The sequence below is a fragment of the Rhineura floridana genome, chromosome 4 (genome assembly GCF_030035675.1).
Source record: "Rhineura floridana isolate rRhiFlo1 chromosome 4, rRhiFlo1.hap2, whole genome shotgun sequence".
Taxonomy (NCBI): domain Eukaryota; kingdom Metazoa; phylum Chordata; class Lepidosauria; order Squamata; family Rhineuridae; genus Rhineura; species Rhineura floridana.
In genome coordinates, this window is record NC_084483.1 from 41,051,221 (window position 1) to 41,077,425 (window position 26,205).

Sequence of the window (26,205 nt, forward strand, 5' to 3'; positions counted from 1 at the left end):
AAGAAAGCATGTTTGCTGATTATGTGAATTGTGTTTCTGATCATTGCTCCGAGTATTGATGTAGTGTAAGATGCAGCCAGTAAAGCTAAAAAAGAACAACAAAGCAATCATAATGCCAAAATACAATTTAAATAACATCCCAGAAGGATATAAAGATCAAATAAGGAACAGATTTAAGGCTTTAAAGTTAGTTGATAGCGAACCAGAAGAACTATGGAGTGAAAACAGAGACATGATCAGGGAAGAATGCAAAAAGACAATACCTCTAATTAAAAAGAAAGACCTCAATGGATGACTGACAAAACTCTTAAAATGGTTAAAGAAAGAAGGAAAGCAAAAGCAAAAGGAGACAGAAACACAGAACCCTAAAGACTAGTACATAGGGACCCAGAGGATTACAATAGTTATTGTATAGAAATAGAAGAGGACAACAAAAAGGGTAGAACAAGAGCACTATTCCAAAAGATTAGAGAAATTAAAGCGAAATTTAAACCAAGAGTAGGGATGTTGGATAATCAGCAGGGGAACATACTGACTGACCAAGATAAAATAAAAGGAAGATGGAAGCAATCCAGTGAAGAACTATATAAAAGAGATGCAAGGATGACAGATTAATTCATGGAGGAACTGTATGATGAACAACCAGAAATTTTAGAATGTGAGGTGAAAGCTGCTCTTAAAATACTTGGAAGAAACAAATCACCAGGAGCAGATGTCATACCAATAGAGTTGCTACAAGTTACTGAGACCAAATCTGTCCAAATTTTGACAGAAATTTGTTAACAAATATGGAAAAGAAAACAATGGCCCACAGACTAAACGTTCAATATACATCCCAATTCCAAAGAAAGGGGATCCCAGGAATGCAGTAATTATAGAACTATTGCCTTAATATCCCATATAAGTAAAGTAATGCTCAAGATTCTACAGCAAAGGCTGTTACCATGTACGGAGAGAGAAATGCCAGATGTCCAAGCTGGATTTAGAAAGGGAAGAGGTACCAGAGATCATATCGCAAACATACGTTAGATAATGAAACGGACCAAAGAATTTCAGAAGAAAATCACCCTGTGCTGTATAGACTACAGTAATAGTATTTGCTTTGTGTTTGAAAAACTATGGAATGCTACAACATCTGGTTGTCCTGATGCACAACCTGGACAAGAGGCTACTTTAAGGACAGAATATGGAGAAACCGATTGGTTCCCAATCGGAAAGGGTGTGAGACGTGTGTATTTTATCACCCTGTTCGTTTAATCTATATGCAGAACATATACAGAAGGTGGGATTGGACCAAGATGAAGGAGGTGCAAAAATTGGAGGGAGAAATATCAATAATTTATGCAGACAATACCATACTACTAGCAGAAACCAGTAATGATTTGAAACCAATACTGATGAAAGTTAAAGAGGAGAAATATCAATAATTATGCAGACAATACCATACTACTAGAAGAAACCAGTAATGAATTGAAACCAATACTGATGAAAGTTAAAGAGGAAAACACAAAAGCAGGACTGCAGCTGAATGTCAAAAAGACTAAAGTAATGACAACAGAAGATTTATATAACTTTAAAGTTGACAATGAGGACACTGACCTTGTCAAGGATTATCAATACTTTGGCACAGTCATTAATGAAAATGGAGACAATAGTCAAGAAATTAGAAGAAGGCTAGGACTGGGGAGAGCAGCTATGAGAGAACTAGAAAAGGTCCTCAAATGCAAAGATGTATCACTGAACACTAAAGTCAGGATCATTCAGACCATGGTATTCCTGATCTCTTTGTGTGGATGTGAAAGTTGAACAGTGAAAAAAGTGGCTAAGAGAAAAATCAACTCATTTGAAATGTGGTGCTGGAGGAGAGTTTTGTGGATACCATGGACCGTAAAAAAGACAAATAATTGGGTGTTAGAACAAATTAAACCAGAACTATCAGCTTCAGAGGAAGGCAATGGTAAACCACTTCTGAACACCGCGTACCATGAAAACCCTATTCGTAGGATCACCATAAGTTGGAATCAACTTGAAGGGAGTCCATTCCCATTCTTCGGTAGAAGCTAAAATGATGAACCTGAGGTTATCATACTTTGGACACATAATGAGAAGGCATGATTCACTAGAAAAGATAATGATGCTGGGGAAAACAGAAGAGAGTAGAAAAAGAGGATTGATTCCATAAAGGAAGCCACAGACCTGAAGCTCTGAACAGGGTGGTTTATAACAGATGCTATTGGAGGTTGCTGATTCATAGGGTCACCATAAGTCGAAATCAACTTGAAGGCACACAACAACAACAACGAGATGCAGCCATCAGCACATATGCAAATACCAGATTTCAGGAGGCATGGTAAAAGGGTGGGAAGTGAGGTATCAGGACAATCTGAAACTTCACAGATGTTGGCCACTCGAGGTTAGTAGAGCTGGTGTAGTGTAGCGGCTAATGAGCTGAGCTATGTATCAGGAAGTTGCTGGTTCCATTCTCACCTCTGACAGCAAAAGGAATAATAGCACTGGTTCACGTTACAGGATTGTTGTAAGGTTCACTACTATATAATTCATGTGAAGCACTTTGAACACTAAAAGCGTGAAGCAAATGTTTAGTACTGTTATTAAGTATACAGTTGAGATGCAGCTCAATTTATAATAATAATAATAAATTTTAATTTATGTGTCGCCTATCTGGCCAATGGCCACTCTAGGCGACGTACATATAGTAAAATACAGCGAAATACAATACAATAAAATACAATATAACAATATAAATTATAAATTATGATAACAACAATACAGAATAGGAGGCATTTCAATCATAAGAACATCAAGCCTCCCCAGAAGTCCCAAAAGCCTGTTTAAAAAGCCAGGTCTTTAAGGCCTTGCGGACTATATTCAGGGAAGAGACGTGCCGAAGATCTTGTGGGAGGGAGTTCCAGAGGGTGGGGGCCGCCACTGAAAAGGCCCTCTCTCTAGTTCCCGCCAACTTAGCTGATTTAGTTGGCGGGACTGAGAGAAGGCCTTGTGTGGCCGATCTTGTTAGGCGGCATAATTGGTGGCGTTGTAGGCGCTCCTTAAGATAAACTGGGCCGAGACCGTATAGGGATTTAAAGGTTAATACCAACACCTTGAATTGGGCCCGGAAAACAACTGGAAGCCAGTGTAGATCGGACAACACTGGTGTGATGTGGTCCCGGCGACGACTGTTTGTGAGTAGTCAAGCCGCCGCATTTTGAACAAGTTGTAGTTTCCGGACCGTTTTCAAGGGTAACCCCACGTAGAGCGCATTACAGTAATCTAATCGAGAGGTGACCAGAGCATGTACTACCAGTGGGAGCTGATGATCAGGAAGGTAGGGTTGCAGCCTACGTATAAGGTGTAGTTGATACCAAGCTGCCCGGCTCACTGCCGAAATCTGAGCCTCCATGGACAGCCTGGAATCAAGTACAACACCGAGGCTGTGGACCTGGTCCTTCAGGGGTAGACTCACCCCATTGAACTTCAGGTCAACAGTTCCCAACCTTCTCTTGTCCCCCACGAGTAGTACCTCGGTCTTGTCGGGGTTCAATTTCAGCCTATTCCTTCCCATCCATCCACTCACGGACTCCAGGCACTTGTACAAGGTCTCCACAGCCAACTCTGGTGAAGATTTAAACGAGAGATAGAGCTGAGTGTCATCCGCATATTGGTGACACTGCAACCCAGATCTCCTGATGATTGTCCCCAGTGGCTTCATATAGATGTTAAATAGCATGGGAGAGAGGATAGAACCCTGTGGCACACCACAATGTAGAGGCCAAGGGTCTGAAACCTCCTCCCCCAATGCCACTTGTTGGTACCTGTCAGAGAGAAAGGAACGGAACCACCGTAATACAGTGCCTCCTATTCCCAATCCCTCCAGGCGATATAAAAGGATACTATGGTCAACGGTATCAAAAGCCGCTGAAAGGTCAAGGAGGACAAGAAAGGTGAATTCTCCCCTATCTAATGCCCTCCTCATATCATCTACCAGAGCGACCAAGGCTGTTTCAGTTCCGTGACCAGTCCTGAAGCCCGATTGGTATGGATCTAAGTAATCTGTTTCATCCAAGTGTGTCGATAACTGATTAGCCACCACTCGCTCAATGACCTTGCCCAAGAATGGTAGATTTGAAATTGGGTGAAAGTTATTAAAAACTAGGGGATCCAAGGAGGGCTTCTTCAAGATGGGCTTTACAATTGCCTCCTTGAGGGCTGATGGCATCACACCCTCTTTCAAGGATGCGTTTACCACCGCCTTGATCCCCTCACCCAACTTCTCTCTGCATCTCATGATGAGCCACGATGGGCAAGGGTCAGTTAGACAGGTGGTAGGCCTTACAGTCGAGAGCACCTTGTCCACATCCTCAGAAGAGAGAGGCTGAAAATGATCCCAGCATACCGGCATGCAACCTGTCAACTCCGATTCATTCACTGTATCCACGGCGCACAGGATCGAGCTCCGTATGTGTTCGATTTTATCAGCAAAGTGCTTAGCCAAAGTGTCACAGGAGGCTTTTGACTGTTCCAAGGGTTCCTGAGCAACTGGACCGACCAGGCTTCGGACCAGTTGGAATAACCTCCTGGGACAGCACTCTGCAGATGCAATAGAGGCAGTAAAGAAAGCCTTCTTTTCTGTCTTTATTGCCATTTGGTAGGCAGTTACTGCTGCTCTAACTTGTGTCCGGACACCTTCGGAGCAGGATTTCTGCCACCGGCGTTCTAGTCGTCTCACCTCCTGTCTCAGAGTACGCAACCGTGGTGTATACCACGGTGCTAACTGAGTTCTGTTCAGGGGGAGAGGACGTTTTGGAGCCACCCGGTCTAACGCCCCGGTGATCCTTCCATTCCACTCCATCACCAGGGTTTCGACCAGGCGGCCTTCAGCAGGTTCCAATTCCCCTAGCGCAGTCAGGAATCCATCAGGATCCATCAGGCACCTGGGGCGGACCATTCTAATAGGTCCATCACCCCTGCAGGGATATATTTATCGCATATAAATAGCTACCTTTTATTATCAAGATGGATATACTTAAACTCTATATTTGTGACAAGCTGGGAAGATGAAGCTTGGCACATTTTTAGTTCAGTTGTGGAGAAAGTAATGGAAAATAATGAATACTCCATAATTTTTAAATTGGATAGAATGTTTTCAAACATTTAAAAGCTCCAAGGAGAACCACAGTGAAATGAATCCCAGGAGCAACTGGTGGAAAGAAGTGGTGTCATTGCTGCTTACTGGGATGGTGCAAGAGAATTGTGGTGGCATCATCAGGACTATGTGGGAGCACCAGATTGGCTCTGCCAGTGTGCCTGCTCAGCCCTGCCCTCACTTCCACTCTGACCTGCCCCCTCCTCATAAGCAGTAGCAATGCCACTATTAGAAGGACAGTGGCACAACACTGCCTGTGGCTCTGGCCACTCCTGCTGAATCCTCAAGAAATAATTGTTAGTGATTTGGAGGCTTTCGGTGTAATCCTTCCTGAATAATACTGAATTATTATTCAGTACATAAAAATGCCCCAAATTTAACCAAGTGTTAAATCTGAAGCAACTTCCTACTAATGGGTGTTAATGGAAAGAACACTCTTAGGTGAAAGAGATGTCAGGCTGAAAACCTTTACTTATACTGCAGTCCTGTACACACTTACCTGGGGCTAAGTCTCATTGAACTCAACGGGATTTATTTCTAGTAGGCATTCATAGGATTGCCCTGTTGTAATACAATCCTATGCATGTCTAGTCAAACTTTGCTCATTTTGAGTTCAGTGGGACTTATTCCCAGGCTATTGCAGCCTCAATGAATTTGAATGTTTCTATCTGTTTGAAGAGTTTTACTCACTTGTCATTGCTTCTCTGTAACTTTTTTTTAGTAACCCCTGTGTTTGCTAATGTTCCAAGTGATATGACAGTAGAAGTTGGCACAAATGTGCAGATTCCATGCAGTTCTCAAGGAGAGCCTGAACCAGTAATAACATGGAATAAGGTAATAAACTCACGTTTAGTGGGTTTATAATAAGAATGTGTTTTCAGCTTCCTGTATGGCTTATTCTTTACAAAGCATACAGTAGTCAACAGCTGTATCTCCTTAATATAAAATATTAGTTTCACTTCTTTCTTAGACTATGTGTTGGAAAAGTTGTTCAAAATGGAGGTACTTAACAGTGAAATCCATCTGGAGCATACGGTTCCAAAAGACAAAGGCCACATTTGCACCATACATTTATTCCACTATTATTCCACTTCAAGCAGTTGTGGCTTCCCCTAAAGAATTCTGGGAAGGGTAGTTTGTGAAGGGTGCAGAGAGTTGTTAGGAGACTTCTATGCTCTTCACAGAGCTGCAGTTCTCAGAGTGGTTTAACAGTTAGCCCCTCTTTCCAGAGAATGCTGGGAATTGTAGCTCTGTGAGGGGAATAGAGCATCTCCTAACACCCCTCAGCACCCTTCACAAACTACACTTCCCAGGATTTTTTTAGGGGAAGCCATGACTATTTAAAGTGGAATAACAGTGGAATAAATGTATGGTATGAATGTGGCCAAAGAAAAGTTATTATAATATATAATATTAGCAGTAAGGACTTTATATGCAAAATACTGGGGGTGGGAGGTGAGGAGAGATTCCTCATTTGAGAGAATGGTATATTAAACTGTTTCCTTGGGTTTGACAAGGTAGAAAGGTAGAAAGGAGGCAAATAATTTTGAAGACTGGATAATGTTTAAAGAACTCTGCAGTACTAAGCAGGAAGGGACCAGAAGTCCTTTTATCACCCTTTCCTAATTTGGTGAGAAGATTTGGTTATGAACCTCCTCAAATCTTCAAGCATTATTGCTGTAATAGTATATTTTTAAACATTATTCATATGTTCATATATTCATTCATATATTCATATTCATTATTCATTTATTAATACTATTTTTTAGTTTATTTAAAATTGTTAGGGTTAGGAATTTAATCAATAATATCAGACTGTAAATTGTTTGATTAATTAATTATTATTTGATTAATAATTTGTTAATATTACTTCTATTAAGGTTATTTTGTTTCTATATTCTGTATAATGAAATAATAATTAATAACAGTGAAATTATGTGCATGTTTTCTTGGAAGTAACTCCCACTATGTTCAATAGGGCTTTCTCCCTAGTAAGTGTATATAGGATTGTAGCCTAATTGAACAATTGGTCTTATTCCTTCTACTAGAAATGCTAAACTAACCCCATTGAACTGTTAGGCATCCTTCCCTAATATTCAGTGTTGATCTGAGAAAGGTGCTTAAATAAATAAGACGATCATAGAATCATAGGATAGTGGAATTGGAAGGAGTCTATAAGGCCATTGAGTCCAACCTCCTGCTCAATGCAGGAATTGAACTTAAAGCAAACCTGACAGGTGGCTGTCCAGCTACCTCTTGAATGACTCCAGTGCTGTAGAGCCCACAACCTCCGTAGGTAATTGGTTCATTGTCGTACTGCTCTAACAGGAAGTTTTTTCTGATATTCAGCTGAAATTGCAAATTCTTATCATAAAACTGTTTGGTCTGACCAAGAGGAATAGTGATTTCTGTAAACAAATAGAATGTCTATCTTGATCATGAGAATGAAAAAAAATCCGTTGAGTCTCCCCAATGGAATGTCCATCCAACCCATTGTTCTGTGTCTAGTTGAGATTGTGTTGCTTCAGAGTAATAGAAGAGGGATACATTCTTCCCACCTCCACCAAGCTTCTATACTTATGATGTATAGAAATCTTGATAATGAGTAAAACATTAGAATTCCAAAATGAAATACATACTTCCCCTCCCCCAATTAAAAAAAATAAATAGTTTGCCTTTCTGATTTGCTGCAGGATGGTGTTCAGGTTACTGAAAGTGGAAAATTTCATGTCAGCCCTGAGGGATTTCTTACTATTCATGATGTTGGACCAGCAGATGAAGGCCGTTACGAATGTGTTGCAAGGAATACCATTGGATATTCTTCAGTTAGTATGGTACTAAGTGTAAATGGTAAGATTTATAAATTACAGTGGGTGTAGGAGTCTCTAAAAAACTGGTGCGGATTTTCAGGAGTCTCCACTGATAGTGCAGTAACTAATTGTAGAACATAGAATTTATAAAAAAATTACTTAAAAAGAAAAAAAAAGTACATATTTTCATCTTTGGATAAAGTTAGGTTGTGCCAGAATGGAGAAAAAAATCAGCTACATTTTGGACCATTGTATCTTATGGAGTAAGGGAAACCAAATATTCTGTTGAAGCACAGGTGTCAGCCACGCAATAGCAAGATTATTTCTATTATATATTTAATTATTCTTGTGAAGGCTTGATGATAAGGTATCTGCTAGCAACATTCCCCAACATTAAGAATACACCTACAAAGCCTCCAGTTTTAGAGGCTGCAGTTAGAAAGCCTATCTAGAGTCTGGATTGGGCTGTTTTTGGTAAGTTTGCCCCACTGGGGTTTATTTTAAAAAAAAGTATTTCTGCAAACCTCAGGGTTTGCACAAGCTTGTTGGTAGCTCCTTATTTCTGAGTGGCCCTCTTGTGGCTACAATCCTGTTGACACTCACCACCTACTGGCTGTTAGAAGAAATAATTTGCAAGGAAATTGCAGCAGTATTTCAGCTGAAGAGATAAAATTTAAACATTTATCTAGGGCTTGAAGAAGAGAGAGGAGTCTTTCATCTTTTCTAGGGACCACCCAGTCTTTTGTCCCTATATATGGGAAATACAGATAAGAAGATACTAAAACTAGGAACCATGGAAGTAATTTAGGTAGACCTATTGAACCAGATGTTTGTTTGGTATTTACTTTGGCTTTTTCCTTTTTCTTTCTTTACACAACAGAATTCCATGTCATATGCACTGCCTTTGAAACTCCTATCGGTTTTAAAAGGCCCAGGAATAAAGTAATCAAGAAGATAAAGCCCAGAGCCATTTAGATAGTGTGATTCTATCATGCCCACATGTTTTAATTGTGGGTCTTTGGATTAAGGTCTAACCTCCCTTATAGCATTGTCTATTTTGATGACTACAAAATCAATAGCATATACTAAAGACAACTTTTTCATTGTAGTTGCAAAAGAATGAAGTTTTCTCCCAAAGCAGTTTAAATATTTTTAGAATGTTCTCAAGATATTAGAAATTTTCAGTTGTACAAGAAGTAAAACTTTTATGAAAAAAAGCAATTTCTTTGTAATACCAGAATGATGTCATGTCTGCCTTTGCCCATAGTGAGTCATTTTATGTGTGGAGAAATTTGCAGCTTTTCTTTTTTCTCCCTCCCTCTGTAGTTCCTGATGTCAGTCGAAATGGAGATCAATTTGTCGCAAGTTCAATTGTTGAAGCAATTGCTACTGTTGACAGAGCAATAAACTCAACTCGTACACATTTGTTTGACAGGTATTGTCTGGAGGGTTTTATTTCATCATGACAACGTGCTGGTGTATTACTTGTTGATTTTGTAATGGTAGCTTGAGGGGACATGGCAGTTTAGAAAAGTTGGACACTCTGCTTCACTCTACTTCTTTTAAACATTTAAGCTACAAGAAATCCCCCCCCCCCATTTTCACATCCAGTCCTATATAGGCACATCCAGACATTGGTTGGCTACAAACCCATAGCGTAGTGCATAAGTAAGCTTTTGGGATATTTCTAAAGGTTGTAAGGACTGGAAGGGAGGGCCATTTAGGCTGAAGCATGGTGAATCTGTCAAGATCCGAAGTGCAGAAACAGTGTGTCTGATTCCCTAAGTAAGAGCAATGTGGTGTATTTCCTGTTTCCATGGAATTGTAGAACTGCAGCCAATTCAGAGTCTTCACATAGAAGTTGAATCCCTTTTAAAAAAGAAGAGGAACAACTGTTTTTCTCAAAGGACACAGTCTACTCATCTTTTGATACATACCAGCAAGAGGGCAGGGGATGTTATTTTGCTTAAGTTTCTCCAAGTGTTGGGGGCGTGTGAAGAGCTGCTTTCTGAAGCTCAGTTGTGCACATGGTGCTTTCTAAGCAGCCTTTTGGACCATATCTAAAATCTGTATGTATGAGGGAAATATATTTTCTTATTAGATTTTGTATAATTCAGTCCACAGTTAATTTTGTGAAATGTTTAAATAAGGGGTTTGTTTCTGCTTGTTTAGTTTTGTAGCTATGCAGTATGCTTGACAGTCCTTATTCAACAACCATGTGAAGTAGTCAGCTGCTGATACATTTTTTATTTATTTTTTGCTGGCAATTTGGGATAAGTAATCAAGGTATGTATTTATAAATGACTTACAGATAATTTAATATATTTAAAGCTTTTATGGGTCATAGTCTTAATATTAGTAACATGTTAGTGAATAGTGTTAAGATTAAGGGCACAGCATACTGGATGTTATGTTTACCTTTTATTTTTATGTCTTTTCCCTGTTTTTTATCTGTTAGTCGTCCTCGTTCTCCAAATGATTTGCTAGCCTTATTTCGATACCCAAGAGATCCTTACACTATTGAGCAAGCAAGAGCTGGAGAAATATTTGAAAGAACGTTACAGCTAATTCAAGAACACGTGCAAGATGGTCTAATGGTTGATCTAAATGGGACAAGTCAGTGCTTTTTCCTTGTATGCTCTAAGTGTGTGTGACATGAAGCCAGAGTGATATAGTCTAGTGCTATGTGCCTTGTCATCAAAATTTTGGCAGCCCTGTTGGAAGTTTACATATGGATGTTAAGTGTAATATGATTGGGCACAGAGTCAAATCCTCTACTTCATTGTGCCATCACAATGTGAGGTGGTGATCAGTAGCAGAGTTTGTGTTTTTGTGTGTGTGTGTTTTGTTACTGAGTTCAGTGGGAGAGATTTTTGTCCACCAGCTTTATCATCAGCATCAGGGCTTTGGCCAGGTTCTAAAAATGGATTTTTATGTGTGAACCTCCCAGTCCCACCATGTCCCCCCCCCCACTGGTGTGTTTAAACAGTTCTGCCAGTATATAATCTGTGGTGGTGGCATTCTCTGTCATGGCCCCTAAGTTGTGGAACTCCCTCCTCACCAGGGTGCATCTGGCAACTTTCCTGTACAGTTTTCGACGAATGCTAAAGACACACTTTTTATCCTGGCATTTAACACCTGAGACATTTACTTTTAAGACCCACCCTATTTTGGGACTTTAGGATGTTTGTAAATTGCTTGTAATGTCCTGTTTTTAAATTGTTGTAACCTGCCCTGGGACATCAAGGTGAAGGGTGGGTAATAGATGATGATGATCTCATGTTCCACTGGCATAGTGGGACTTTTGCTATATCCTCTGGCCCCTCAGCTGATGTATGTTGAGTATAGGATTGTTCCCTTATATCCTAAACAAAATACCCATTTAAAACCTTTTTAAAAATTCCTTATTGGACTAGGGGATTTCTCTGATCCAAACTGCTTCTGGCAAAGTGAATAGAAGTGGTAGGCAACCTGGTTTCAATTTCCCTCCAGCAAAGGTACTTTTGGGAATGAATTAAATAATACTATCACAAACAAAAACACTTGTGTGGGAAGAGAGTGAACATTATTCAATTCTGAAGCTGCAATGGATAAGAAGCTTGGAATTTGAAGCTAAGGCTAGAGTTCACAAAGTTTAAGTCCAGAATTAATCCCAAATAAAGGAAAATACATTTTCCCCTCTTGTATCCATTGGTCCATCTCACTGACACTGAGCAACTGAAAGTAGGGTGGTGGTGTGAATTGGCCTTGGTGTTAGATGGACTTCTGGGGTTTCCACTAGCAAGAGCCAGAACTGTGAAAGTTTGCTTAGTGCTTCAAATAGTATCCACAGAATGGATTGAATTAAAAAATAATATATAGATTTATTTTTAAAGAAACCAATTCTGTTTTATGATCTAGTTTCCCTCCTCTCTCTTTCTCCACTCTCTAATTGCTTACTTTATTCTGAATGCAAAATACAATACACACTTAGGATGTTTTAACACCATGAAGGCTGATCCAAAATTTCACAACTGAAACACATATGATTTTTTATTGCTTTTCCTCCAGTGTGGAATGCTGCTTCAAGATTAGCACCAACTCTATATCCACGCTGCTTAAAGCCTGGTTTGTAATGACCTTTTTAGACAATAGCTAATAATTGCTGGTGAGACAGCCATATTCTCAGTCTGAATATAACATAAGCTAACATCACACTTGTGAAGCAATTGTTTAGTTATCCCTCCAAGGTCTTGTTTTTGGCAGTTACCTGCGGTTGAGATATATTGCAAAGAATTTGGAAGTTATACTAAAGTTTTAGGAAGGCAGAACAGCTGGGACTTGGCATATAACCAAATGCTACAGCCAGGTTGATCATGTGAAAGGAAATACTTGTGCTTAGGATAGTACTTTTGTTTTGAGTAATTGTGAATTTTATTAAAGCATGTTAAAAACTTTAAACTTCAGTCTCTGAACTGTGCACAGGTTTGCATGCTTTGTGGTTTTGAACCTTCACCATATTAATTTAGCAACACAAATTTTTCCACATAACTAGGACTGAACAGATAATTTATATTGAGTCATTTATCACATTGTTATATCTCCAAATCCATGGCCAAATCCTTACTTTGACAGTGTAAAACGTGTTACAAGTGCAATATATTTGATTGCAGTATTCTGTAAACAGGCCATTTACAAGGATGGTTATGTATAAAATCCTAACACTTCTTTATGGATTAATAATAATTAACATTAGTAAAATTAATAATTTAAATTATTCATAAAAGATAATGCACAAATAGTCCTGGCATGGGTGGAATCATGTCAAATATGACTGAAATTACCTAACAATATTTTCTTATCTCTTTTCATGAACAAGTCTTGGCTTCCGATAGCAGTTTGTTTGAGAGAAACAAACCATGAGTGCTGGTTCACACTTTAATAGATCAAGTACTGTCATACCTTTTGAGATACCAAAGGAAATACATTCTAGTTTATGGTTTAATAAACAGAACCAAAAGAGCCTCAAAAGGTAAAGAACTGTGCCCTTAATTCACAGTGTCCCTGATTAAAAATGGTCCCTAACTAATTAGTTTATTTTTTAACGCAGATTTTACATGGTTAAACTAATTAAAGCATGCACTACTGACATTTGTTTCCAGTACTTAAGAAGTATTTGATTTTTCTCTCTGATCTTTTTCAGGCTATCACTATAATGACCTTGTATCTCCACAGTATTTGAATCTGATAGCTAACCTCTCAGGCTGCACTGCCCATAGGCGTGTGAATAACTGTTCAGATATGTGCTATCACCAGAAATACAGAACACATGATGGAACTTGCAATAATCTGCAGCATCCGATGTGGGGAGCCTCTCTGACAGCCTTCGAACGCTTGTTGAAGTCAGTCTATGAAAATGGATTTAATTTGCCAAGGGGGATTGGAGCTAACCGCCGCTACAATGGATACACACTCCCAATGCCACGCTTAGTTTCCACTACTCTGATAGGGACTGAAACAATAACCCCTGATGACCAGTTTAGTCATATGCTAATGCAGTGGGGCCAATTCTTAGATCATGATCTTGACTCCACAGTTGCGGCTCTAAGTGAAGCCAGGTTTTCTGATGGTCAGCATTGCAGCTCAGTTTGTACAAATGATCCTCCGTGTTTCTCCATCATGATCCCACCCAATGATCCTCGAGTCAGGAATGGAGCACGGTGCATGTTTTTTGTCCGTTCAAGTCCAGTCTGCGGAAGTGGCATGACATCTCTTCTCATGAATTCTGTTTACCCACGAGAACAGATAAACCAACTGACTTCCTATATTGATGCATCCAATGTATATGGCAGTTCAGAGCATGAGGCACAAGAAATCAGAGACTTAGCAAGTCACAGAGGCCTTCTGAGACAGGGCATTGTACAGAGATCTGGAAAGCCCCTTCTTCCATTTGCTACTGGCCCACCAACAGAATGTATGAGGGATGAGAACGAGAGCCCAATTCCTTGTTTCTTAGCTGGCGATCATCGTGCCAATGAACAGCTGGGGCTCACCAGCATGCACACCCTGTGGTTTAGAGAACACAACAGAATTGCCACAGAATTACTGAAGCTCAACCCACATTGGGACGGTGATACAATATATCACGAAACACGCAAAATTGTTGGTGCAGAAATGCAACACATAACATATAGCCACTGGCTGCCTAAGATTTTGGGGGAGGTAGGCTTGAAGATGCTTGGCGAATATAAAGGTTATGATCCCAATATTAATTCTGGCATAACTAATGAGTTTGCAACTGCCGCTTTTAGGTTTGGTCACACACTGATCAATCCCATACTGTATCGGTTGGATGAATATTTTGAAACTATTCCACAAGGCCATATACCTCTTCATAAGGCATTCTTCTCTCCATTTCGGATTGTAAATGAAGGAGGCATCGATCCACTTCTAAGAGGGTTATTTGGTGTTGCTGGTAAGATGCGTGTGACATCACAGTTGCTCAACACAGAATTGACAGAGAGGCTTTTCTCCATGGCACGAGCAGTAGCTTTAGATCTGGCTGCAATGAATATTCAAAGAGGCAGAGATCATGGAATCCCACCTTACCATGATTTTAGAGTTTACTGCAACCTTTCCTCAGCACACACATTTGAAGATCTAAAAAATGAAATTAAGAATCCTGACATCAGAGAGAAACTCAGGAGGTGAGCTCCAGATAAAGATGATATTTTCTGTTGGAATGCTCCCCAAGTGTTTTTGAAGAAAGATGAACATCCAGATCAGGAGTCCCACACGCCTTTCTGATGCATTGCTTAGCTGGCTTCCCTGTTCATCTCAGTGAAAGAACCAAATCCATTTTTATATTTGTTTGTGTGCAGAGCTGAGCCCTCTTCATGCATTATACATGGGAAGAGGTCTTCATGTGTTCACCCAGGATTGGGGTTGCACTGCCAGCTCCACTCTGAAGGCTGCATGATTCCCCACCACCACCCAGCTCTGCCTCCAATGTCCTCTTATTAGGTGTAGCAGATAATGTCTGCAGGGGGAAAGCCTACACACATAGAAACCTATGTACACTTTCTGCCTGCAAAACTTCATGGGTGTTGACACAGGACTAGGGGAAGCTATATGACCTTGAGGTGGGAACATTGATGGAGTGCTACTTCCTGGAAATTACATTAGGACTATGCCTTATAGCACACAAAGAAGGCTTTGATCCCTTTGCTAAAATAAGATAGATCCTGTGGGTAGGGAACTCTGTGTGTGCTTTGGAGTTCTCAGGTACATGAACTACATTAATAGATTGGGGGAAATGGGGGGTGGGGGAAGCATGCAAGGAAAAAGATAAGCACAGTATCTATAGGCTGACCTAAAATTAAAAAGGTGTATCTTTGGTAGGAACATTCCTAAGACTTTTTTTAAAATAAAGCAACACTCAGAGGTTGTATCCAACACTTCCACTCGCACAGACGGACTTACCACATGTCCCCCTCCCAAAATCTGCTCTGGAGTGTCCCCCATTCCTCTGAAGCAAGTTTTGAGGGTGTACGGGGGGCTGAAGGGAAGAGAAGAGGAGGGGGAAGTTCTGGTAGCAGAAGTCTGTTGCGGGAGCAGAACAAAATGTTTAGTTTCATGGCAGTGTATATTACATACATATACAGTAGGGCCCCGCTTTACAGCGCTTTGCTAATACAGCGGTCTCAATTAGACTAAAGCCCCACTCATACGGCACTTGTTCTGCTTTTACGGCGGTTTTCGGGCATTGCATGCCATTCTATTCAATGAGTTCCGCTTTACAGCGGGGGTCCAGAATATAACCGGCCGTATGAGTGGGGCCCTACTGTATTTAAATATATATTACATATATTACATATGTATATTTAAACTTGTATATGATGTTGCTGCCTTTAGACAGTACTGGAAACACCATTATGCTAGATATGACAAAATCTTGTTCCCAGTTTTGCCTGAGTAGAGTGGCATCAAGCACAAGTTTATGTATTTGTTGTTGTTTTTATGTGCCTTCAAGTCGATTACGATTTATGGCAACCGTATGAATCAGTGACCTCCAATAGCATCTGTCCTGAACCACCCTGTTCAGATCTTGTAAGTTCAGGTCTGTGGCTTCCTTTATGGAATCAACCCATCTCTTGTTTGGCCTTCCTCTTTTTCTACTCCCTACTGTTTTTCCTAGCATTATTGTCTTTTCTAGTGAATCATTTCTTCTCATGATGTGTCCAAAGTATGATAACCTCAGTTGCATCATTTTAGCTCCTAGTGATAGTTCTGGTTTAATTTGTTCTAACACCCAATTATTTGTCTTTTTCACAGTCCATGGTAAGCACAAAGCTCTCCTCCGACACCACATTTCAAATGATTTTTCTCTTATCCGCTTTTTTCACTATCCAACTTTCACATCCATATATAGAGATCAGGAATACCATGGTCTGAATGATCCTGACTTTAGTGTTCAGTGATACATCTTTGCATTTGAGGAACTTTTCTAGTTCTCTCAACGCTGCCCTCCCCAGTCCTAGCCTGATTTCTTGACTATTGTCTCCATTTTGGTTAATGATTGTGCCGAGGTATTGATAATCCTTGACAAGTTCAATGACCTCGTTGTCAACTTTAAAGTTACATAAATTTTCTGCTGTCATTACTTTAGTCTTCTTGACGTTCAGCTGTAGTCCTGCTTTTGTACTTTCCTCTTTAACTTTCAATTTGTTTCAAATCATTACTAGTTTCTGCTAGTAGTATAGATATCGTCAGGATATCTTAAATTATTGATATTTCTCCCTCCAGTTTTCACACCTCCTTCACCTTGGTCCAATCCCACTTTCAGTATGATATGTAAGTTTATGTATAAGAGGACAAATCTCATGATTAGGTAATTTTTCCCCCACATAAAGGAAGACACATTTTGTATTTGTGTGCACCAGAGTTGCTACCATTCCACTTACATAAAGTCTCTACTAAGCATACAGTCTGATCAGGTGATGATATGCCACAGTGAGGACTACAGATGCCCAGCAATTCTTATTTGTATTATTAGTTTTACCTCCCATAAATAAAATAAAGTAGGTATGTGTGAAGAAAGCTAAAACTATTTTATTATTCATATGAGTAGCAAACTAAGTTACTAAATAGTTTTATTGAGCCAAGTAATGCTTTAAATGTTGGGAATTAACTTCTGAATTACCTTCGTTCCAAAATCAGTTTACATAACCCCAGTAGAAATTAGGGCTCAAGCCTGCCTGGAAGCTATGCTGACTAATCCTAGAGATGTGAAGTCAGTCTCTGTCTGGAGAAAGAAAGACACTGTACAAGCGCAAACATATATTCATCTCTAGTCAGCGAGTGCAGAAAAAAGGCGGAAGATCGGATACAGGTGCTCAAACAAAATCCCAGAGCTGAACCCTAGTGAGTGCTGGGTCAAATTAATTCCTATACAGACACACAGGCAAGGCAACAAATTGAGAAATAGAGTAAAATCATGTAACAAAATTAGGCTAGCCCAATTGTGTGAAATTTCAGCTGTCACTCTTAAATGTGGCACATGGCTGAATTTATATATATATGGTTATCCACAATCATTTATCTTTCTTGTACTAGATTATATGGTTCACCACTGAACATAGATTTGTTTCCTGCTCTTATGGTAGAAGATTTAGTTCCTGGTAGCAGATTGGGACCAACATTGATGTGTCTCTTGAGCACACAATTTAAACGTCTCCGAGATGGGGACAGGTAAGTTTTTGAAGAAAACAAACTTGATTTTTAAAATTAATATTTTTTACAATTTTAATAGCAACTATTGTGACTGTGTTCTCTCTCGTATCCTTGGTTAGACTAGCAGCTGGCTAGAGTAGGCTAGCATTGGAGGAAGAGTACCTTGAGGTAAAGATCTAGGAATTGGTGGGCAAAAGGTACAGGAGCTCTTATTTGTGAACTCTGGGTAAATCAGGGGCAGGCAGAAGTAGATCAGGGTCTACTGTTAGATATCTGAATGATTTCCTGTAGATCAGCAATAGTTGTAGCTCAGTGGCAGCACATTTGCTTTATATGCAGAAGATCCCTGACTAATCCCCAATGTCTTCAGTTAGGGCTGGGGGATAGCCACTGCCCGTTAGTGCAGACAATGCTGAGCTAGATGGACTAATGGTCTTACATACCATGAGGCAGTTTCCTATGTCTCTGAGTTGTTTAACAGTAGCAGCAACAGAGAAGATTCCCCTGCTATAAATGTTGCAAGCAGTAGATAATTGGGTCCACCCCCCTAAGCCATCATTTTGCATTTGACTCCTCTTCTCAGCAGCTATTTTGCACTTGGCTCTGGTTGGGCGTGTCAGGGTTCAATAGATCCCTCCAACCCTTCACTTTGCCTATCCCTGGTGTATAGACTACCTTGTTCCTTCTCTTGTGAGTTACATTGCTTACCCTGGCCTTCTTTTCATTATGCTGCTTCCTGTCTCTCTTCCTGTATATATACACATATGGACACATGTTCCAAAGTTATCTAAATTTTAAATAAAATTTTATATAAATAAAATAAAATAAACACTAGCAAGTAGTTGTTTTGCACTCTTAATGCTTAAGTCAAGTTGCCATTAAATGCATCAATACTTTCTTGGTTCTGTGAATATGAATATACATACAGTCCAGATACTGGACTGTTTAACCCTGTTCTCTGATAGAATGTTCTGTCATTCATTTTTAAACTGAGATTTGTCTAATAATGTATTATTACTTTATGTGAGACTACAGGTTATGGCATGAGAATCCAGGTGTGTTTACTCCATCTCAGTTAACTCAGATCAAGCAGGCATCCCTTGCCAGAATTCTATGTGACAACAGTGACAACATAACCAGAGTGCAACGTGATGTTTTCAGAGTGGCTGAGTTTCCACATGGATATGGAAGCTGTGATGAAATTCCTAAAGTGGATCTCAGAATGTGGCAAGATTGCTGTGAAGGTAGGTAGACACACACATATCTGAAACTTAAAATTATTTGTTGTTGTTATGTATGTGCCTTCAAGTCGATTACAACTAATAGCAACCCTATGAATCAGCGACCTTGAACTGGGGAGTTTATATATCAAGCTTTTCCAATTAAGCATTTCTCCATTAGAAGCTGACAGTTTGGCCAAAGTTTATACTGTAAAAAGCTGATATTTTTGGAGGCTTTATTCGTGCACCAATGTATGACAGTGTTTTCCTCACTCCTAAATATTTTTTCAGGATAGATTTAAAATTAAGTTTGTTGTTGAAATTCATCTTTTCCTGGAACATTTAACAAATAATAAAACAGTGTAATGTAAAAAATACAAAGCAGCTCTTCTTCTGCATAATAACAAAACCAGAGTACTAGTTTGGCTAACCATTTCACCACACTATCACTGTTCTAATAAGGTAAGCAAAATAGATTCTCACTCACAGTGCTTAATATTTCATCTTTTTACTTTAGTCCTGTGACTTCTGACAGTTCTATTCCCCTTTTGAGCTTTCCCTATATATGCTTCTTAAAGTACCGACATCAATCAACCCTCTCAAACCACAGATCTGCATAGTGATGTCCCCCTGAAGAGGGATCATTGCTTTCAGGTGGAGAATTTTGTTGAACAAACCTCCTCTCTGCAGTATATAGCATATTTTCTTATAACATTCCCTTTCACCCTCAGCCAGGAAATCTACTATAGGAAAACATTCCACAACTCTAATGCACAGCTGTGAGCTCCCACACTATTCAACTTCACTTAATACTGAAGTTATTCAAGTTATGTTATTTTCTAGTGGTCTACCTATGTGCTATGTCCGTGGAACAATATATCATTTAAGGGCAATGGTTTGTATCCTGAGTTACCTTTACATTAACAGAAGGGGTCCTTCCATTCACAGAAGGGATTTTGATCCAGTGGAGTCTCCCACTGGTGGAAACAGGGAGCTGATTTTCGCCAATTCCTCCTCCTCCTTTCAGCTCCCCATGCTACCTCCGGTGCTGTTCCAGGGTAGCTGTAGGGAAAGGGAGGGGGGATTGGTGAAAATCCCTTTCCATCAGCAGGAGCATTCCATGAGCAGAGTTCAACTCACAGGAATTTAGGAACCAAGCCATTGTCCCTTTATGTTTATACCCATCTACCTCATCACCCTTGCCTTCTCATCTCTTTATGGGATAAAATGCAGTATTGGCAAACAGAGCCACCCACTTTCAGTTCTTGGCCTCCCTACTGGTAGTTAGTTAGTCTTCCAAAGCAGCTACTTTAGTCCCAACTTAAGGATGGAAAACGGAATATCGGTGGACAGCAAAAGAGGTTTAAAGATGTTCTGAAACCAAATCTAAAAAAATGTAACATGAGCATCGAGAACTGGGAAGTCTTGGCCCATGAACGTCACAAATGGAGGTCGGCTATTATCAAAAGTGCTATGGACTTCGACGAAGCATGAATACAGGGCGAATGGCACAAACGAGCTAAGCAGAAGGCATGTTAAACAAATCTTCATTGCGACCATCTTCCATCTAGAAGCCTGTTTCCTCACTATGGGAGGCTGTGTGGATCTAGAATTGGCCTCCACAGTCACGGACCCACTGTTAAAGACCTTATCTTGGAAGACAATCTTACTCAGCCACGAATGATCGCCAATGATGAATGAGTTAGTTAGTTATTGCATTTATATCCCAACTTTTCTCCGAGGAGCTCAAGGTGGCATACATGGTTCTCCCCCTCCTCAGTTAATTCCCACAACAACCCTGTGAGGTAGGTTAGACTGAGGTGGGGACTGGCCCATGGTCACCCAGTGAACTTCATGGCTGAGCGGGGATTCAAACCCTGGTCTCCCAAGTCCTAGTCCAACATTGTTAACTACTACACCACACTGGATACATTGTAAATACAATTATACATTATATAAACTGGGGGTTGCCAACCTGCTGCCTGCAAAAGCCTTAATTGTGCCATCAGAAAGGGCCCCAGACTCTGAGCTTTCATTTTTTTAAAAAACAACAACACCTAAGTCTATAGTTCTCCTAGAAAAAATGTTATGAAGCAAAATGTGCAGGTATTATTAGAGATTTCTGTGAAATGAACTTGCCTGCTTCCACCTGTCAGTGAAATCAGAGTTGTGATTGATAAATGAGTTATTTGGAAACCAGGCAATAAGAATCCCAGGGATCCTAAACAGCTTCTATCTTCCCTTCCCCTTTAATGCATGTTTGGCCCCTGAACTAATACTGTTCCCACTTTCCGTGGGAGCATTTGCCTCCACCCCTCCCTGCTTCAAAGGAGACTTGAGTGGCTTAGACCCATAGTGAGGAGGGAGGCCACATGGGTCCCCAGGGAAAATAAGGAAGGGGTGGAAAGCATGGCTTACTGTTTAGGGCTGAGTAGGAATTTTGGGAGAAGATTCATTGTTAGAATCTCTCTTTCCCCCCCCCCCCCCCGTTTTGCTTACTCCATACTGCAGGGTTAATTCAATTGGCTTTTGGAGTGGTTGCTTACCTGTTGGTGTGGAGATCAGGCAGGTGAGGAGGCTGGGGGTTATCATGAGGTATACTGAGGCATTATGGGGTTGGGGACACCCTCTGGGGATCTCCCAGTGCTTTATGCCTGGTGGCACCTAGGGGGTGCCTTTGGGGTCTAGCTTGTGCATTTGGGTGACACTGGTACAACATGGCCCAGATGCGTAGAGTGGGTGCCGACTCAAGGCCCACCTAGCAAGGAGGGAGGTATTTCTTCCCCATCCTTGGCTGTGGAAGCCACAGCCTACAGCTGGTGACATGTCCATGGGACTCGGGGGATTTTCCCCACCAAATATAGTTATAACCTCACCTGCCCAAACGGTGTTAATTTGGTTGATTTGGTCTGCAGGTTCTCCAAAATTCTTGTTATGTTTTAATAAATATATTTTCCCAGTCCAGGTGTCTTGAGTCTTCTTTGGGGGTGTGGAGGCAAAGGTGTGTTGTTGGATTACAAATACTTTTATTTCCCTGGGCTTTTGGGTTTTAGTGGTTTTTTGTTGTTGCTCCGCCTCCTTAGTGTTGGTTTACAGCTAAACATTCTGCTACTCTGTGCTTTTAGTTTTTTATCTGTTGTTTTTACTGTTGTGGTTGCTTGGTTTTTATCTTTTTATTTTATGTGGGTTTGCATGAAGGATTTTAAGCAGAATTTGTACATCATGCCTGCAAAGGCATTCAGTGATGCCCCAGGGAGGTAGTCCAGAATCTGAATTTTTTTAAAAAAGCAAATGTCTAGCCCTTCCAGAAAGAAGGTTATGGAGCAAAATGTGCAGGTACCCTTCTAAGCAATTTCTGTGAAATGAGCCAGCCTGGCCTGGCTGCTTTTGCTTGTCAGTGTTTTTAGCCAATGAGTGAAGTCAGAGCTGTGATTGATAAGTGAGTTGTTTGGACACCAGGCAAAGGGGGTCTTAAAGAGCTGCTGTTTTGCCCTTCCTTTTGGTGCACCTTCCCTGCTTCTGTCTTAATTTTTAGTAGTCTTTAGAACCTCCGCACTTTACACTTCCTTTTTACTTAGCAACCAGGATGCATCTTTCCTGTGGTGGGTTCATCTAGGATCAGGTGCTCCCTAGAAATTATTTTCTTCAAATACTGTTACATAATAAGTATGGGTGGATGTTAAAGAATCCCCTCCTTAAATGGTAAATACAAAATGTGAAAACTTTACAAAGAGGCTTACATATGTCTTCTGTTGTGCAGGAGTTGATGTCCAGGCACTCATTAAGAAATCACTGTAGAGTTAACTTGTAGTACAATTGTATACATGGTTACTTCAGAAATAAATATCTTTGTATTTAATTGGGCATACACAAGGTAAGGGGGTAAAGGATGGGAGTCTAGGTTTTGGTTTAGGATTGGCATTGGGGATAATGGGGTTATTGTGGCTTTAACAGCAGTACCTTCACAATCAGGACCAGCAGGTCATAGCTAACTTTCCATGGTAAACATTAGGTTGTCCAGGGTGTGGTGGGGGAGAAGCAATTTGTTGATGCAATTTGAGATGAATGGGTGCCTGATTATATGAATGTATGTTTGTTTATATGCTGTATATATGGCTGTATATATAGCTGTTTTTATACGTTTAATTGTTGTATATTTTAGTTGTATTATGTGCTTCAGAGAGAGTTTTATCCATCAGGCGGGGAGACTTGAGGGGGCCCCAATTGCCGTAGTGACGGGCAAAGGAAGGTATGGCGCTGTGAGAAGGACGTGCCAGGTAAGGGGAACGCGGTCCAGACATGTTGTGGCTGTGCCTTGTTCCGGTCCTTCCCACACCCGCAAGGTCGTTGGTAGTCCTATCAGCCAACTCTCAGATCTCCAGTTGCTGTTATTAAATGCCAGATCGGTATATAATAAAACCTCCCTCGTCCACGATTTGATTGTGGATGAGGCAGCCGATCTGGCATGTATAACCGAGACCTGGGTGGGTGAGCAGGGAGGAGTTGGTCTCTCTCAGCTCTGCCCACCGGGGTACCTGGTCCAGCATCATGGTAGATCTGAGGGTCGGGGAGGTGGGGTTGCTGTGGTCTATAAGAGTTCCATCTCACTCACCAAGCACCATGTTCATTCAGTTACTGGCCTGGAGTGTTTACACCTTGTGTTGGGCCAGAGGGACAGGCTGGGAATCCTTTTGGTGTACCGCCCACCTTGCTGCCCAATGGCTTCCCTAACTGAGCTGGCGGAAGTGGTCTCGGATATATTGTTGAGGTCCCCCAGACTAATAGTACTGGGGGATTTCAACATTCATGCCGAGACCACTTTGTCTGGCGCGGCTCAGGACTTCATGGCTTCCATGACAGCCATGGGGCTGTCTCAATATGTTAGTGGTCCAACACATGTATCGGGGCACACTCTAGACCTTGTTTTTGCTACTGAGCATGGGGAAAGTGATCTGGATGTGGGGAGTTTTACAACACTCCCTTTGTCATGGACAGACCACTGCTTGCTGAAGTTTAGACTTTCAGTAACCTCTTCCCTCTGCAAGGGTGGGGGACTTATTAAAATGGTCCGCCCCCGGAGACTAATGGATCCTGAAGGTTTTCAAAGGGCTCTGGGGGATTTTCCGGCTGATAGGACTGGCGCTCCTGCTGAAGCCCTGGTCGCTCTGTGGAATACGGAGATGACCCGGGCTGTAAACACGATCGCTCCTGCACGCCCTCTCCTGTGTAGAGCTCATACAGCTCCATGGTATACTCCGGAGCTGAGAGCGATGAAGCAAGATAGGAGGAGGCTTGAGCGGAAATGGAGACGAACTCCCGACGGATACAATTATGCGCTGGTTAGTGCTTCGACTAAGCTCTATGTAGGAGCAGTGAAGGCAGCTAAAAAACATCATTTTGCTGCCACTATTAAATCATCTCTTTGCCGCCCAGCGGAGCTCTTTCGAGTTGTCCGGGGGCTTCTCCATTCAAACCCTCCGGACAGGGTGGAATCATCGGAGGCCCGCTGTAATCAGTTTGCCGATCACTTCCAGAATAAGATCTCATGTATCTGCCGGGACCTAGACTCTCAAGTTATAGCAGTAGATCCTAGTGAGGTGTCCGGAGCACAGTCTTGTCCTGTTTTGTTGGATGAGCTTCAGTTGGTTCAACTCGAGGACGTGGACAAGGTGCTTGGACAGGTACGTGCAACCACTTCGGTACTGGATCCTTGCCCCTCCTGGCTGATAAAAACTAGCAGGAATGGAACAGGTAGCTGGGCCAAGGAAGTGATAAATGCCTCTTTACGAGAGGGAGTGGTCCCGGGCTGTCTGAAAGAGGCAGTGGTGAGACCACTCCTGAAAAAGCCTTCCTTGGACCCAGACAATTTTAACAGCTACAGGCCAGTGGCGAATGTTCCATTCCTGGGCAAGGTCTTGGAACGGGTGGTTGCTGGCCAGCTCCAGGCGCTGTTGGATGAAACTGATTATCTAGATCCATTTCAATCGGGTTTTAGGCCCGGTTTTGGCACTGAGACAGCCTTGGTCGCCCTGTACGATGACCTATGTCGGGAAAGAGACAGAGGGAGTGTAACTCTGTTGATTCTCCTTGATCTCTCAGCGGCTTTTGATACCATCGACCATGGTATCCTTCTGGAGAGGCTCGCGGAGTTGGGAGTTGGAGGTACTGCTTGGCAGTGGTTCCGCTCCTACTTGGCGGGTCGTCTCCAGAAGGTAGTGCTTGGGGAACATTGCTCGACACCGCGGGCTCTCCAATATGGAGTCCCGCAGGGGTCAGTTTTGTCCCCCCTGCTTTTTAATATCTACATGAAGCCGTTGGGAGAGGTCATCAGGAGTTTTGGAGTGCGTTGTCATCAGTATGCTGATGACACGCAGCTCTACTTCTCCTTTTCATCTTCTTCAGGTGAGGCTGTCGATTTGCTGAACCGTTGCCTGGCCTCGACAATGGACTGGATGAGAGTTAACAAACTGAAGCTCAATCCAGACAAGACTGAGATGCTGTTGGTGGACGGGTTCTCTGATCGGATGGTGGATATATACCCTGTCCTGGACGGGGTTACACTCCCCCTAAAGGACCGGGTTCGTAGTCTGGGAGTCTTTTTAGACTGTTCCCTCTCACTTGAGGCTCAAGTAGCCTCGGTGGTTAGGAATGTGTTTTACCAACTTCGGTTGGTAGCCCAGCTACGTCCCTATTTGAGTAAAGTGGTACATCAGTGGTACATGCTCTGGTAACCTCACGTTTGGATTACTGTAATGCGCTTTACGTAGGGCTACCTTTGAAGACAGTTCGGAAGCTACAACTAGTGCAAAATGCGGCGGCCAGATTGCTGACAAGGACCAAGCGGTCCGAGCATATAACACCTGTTCTGGCCAGCTTGCACTGGTTGCCAATATGTTTCCGGGCTAGATTCAAAGTGTTGGTATTAACCTATAAAGCCTTATACGGTGCGGGACCACGATACCTTGCGGAACGCCTCTTCCGATATGAACCGGCCCGTGCACTACGTTCTGCTACGAAGGCCCTCCTCCGGGTTCCAACTCACAGGGAGGCCCGGAGGGTGATGACAAGATCTAGGGCCTTCTCAGTGGTGGCCCCCGAACTATGGAACAGTCTCCCTGAGGAAGTACGCCTGGCGCCGACTCTGCTCTCCTTCCGGCGCCAGGTCAAAACCTTCCTATTCTCTGAAGCATTTTAAGTTACACTGATTTAATTTTAAAAATGTTTATTGTATTGGATTGTTGATTGTATTTTAGTATTATTTTGTTATTCATTGTATTTTTATGCTATTTTATGTTCACCG

At 41.6% G+C, this 26,205-nt stretch overlaps 1 protein-coding gene across 4 annotated transcripts in view; it reads left to right on the plus strand.

The window, feature by feature from the left end:
• PXDN (peroxidasin) overlaps nt 1–26,205 on the plus strand; it is a 127,590-nt gene that overhangs the window by 83,867 nt on the left and 17,518 nt on the right. For 3 of the 4 annotated variants that reach the window (XM_061622865.1, XM_061622866.1, XM_061622867.1), the window contains 7 exons: nt 5,886–5,998; nt 7,858–8,014; nt 9,301–9,409; nt 10,433–10,590; nt 13,157–14,660; nt 17,569–17,703; nt 18,721–18,929. In XM_061622865.1, the coding sequence (XP_061478849.1) occupies nt 5,886–5,998; nt 7,858–8,014; nt 9,301–9,409; nt 10,433–10,590; nt 13,157–14,660; nt 17,569–17,703; nt 18,721–18,929 (2,385 nt within the window). Of the gene's footprint in view, nt 1–5,885; nt 5,999–7,857; nt 8,015–9,300; nt 9,410–10,432; nt 10,591–13,156; nt 14,661–17,568; nt 17,704–18,713; nt 18,930–26,205 lie in introns of those variants that run through there. The other variant, XM_061622868.1, reaches the window with a different exon arrangement.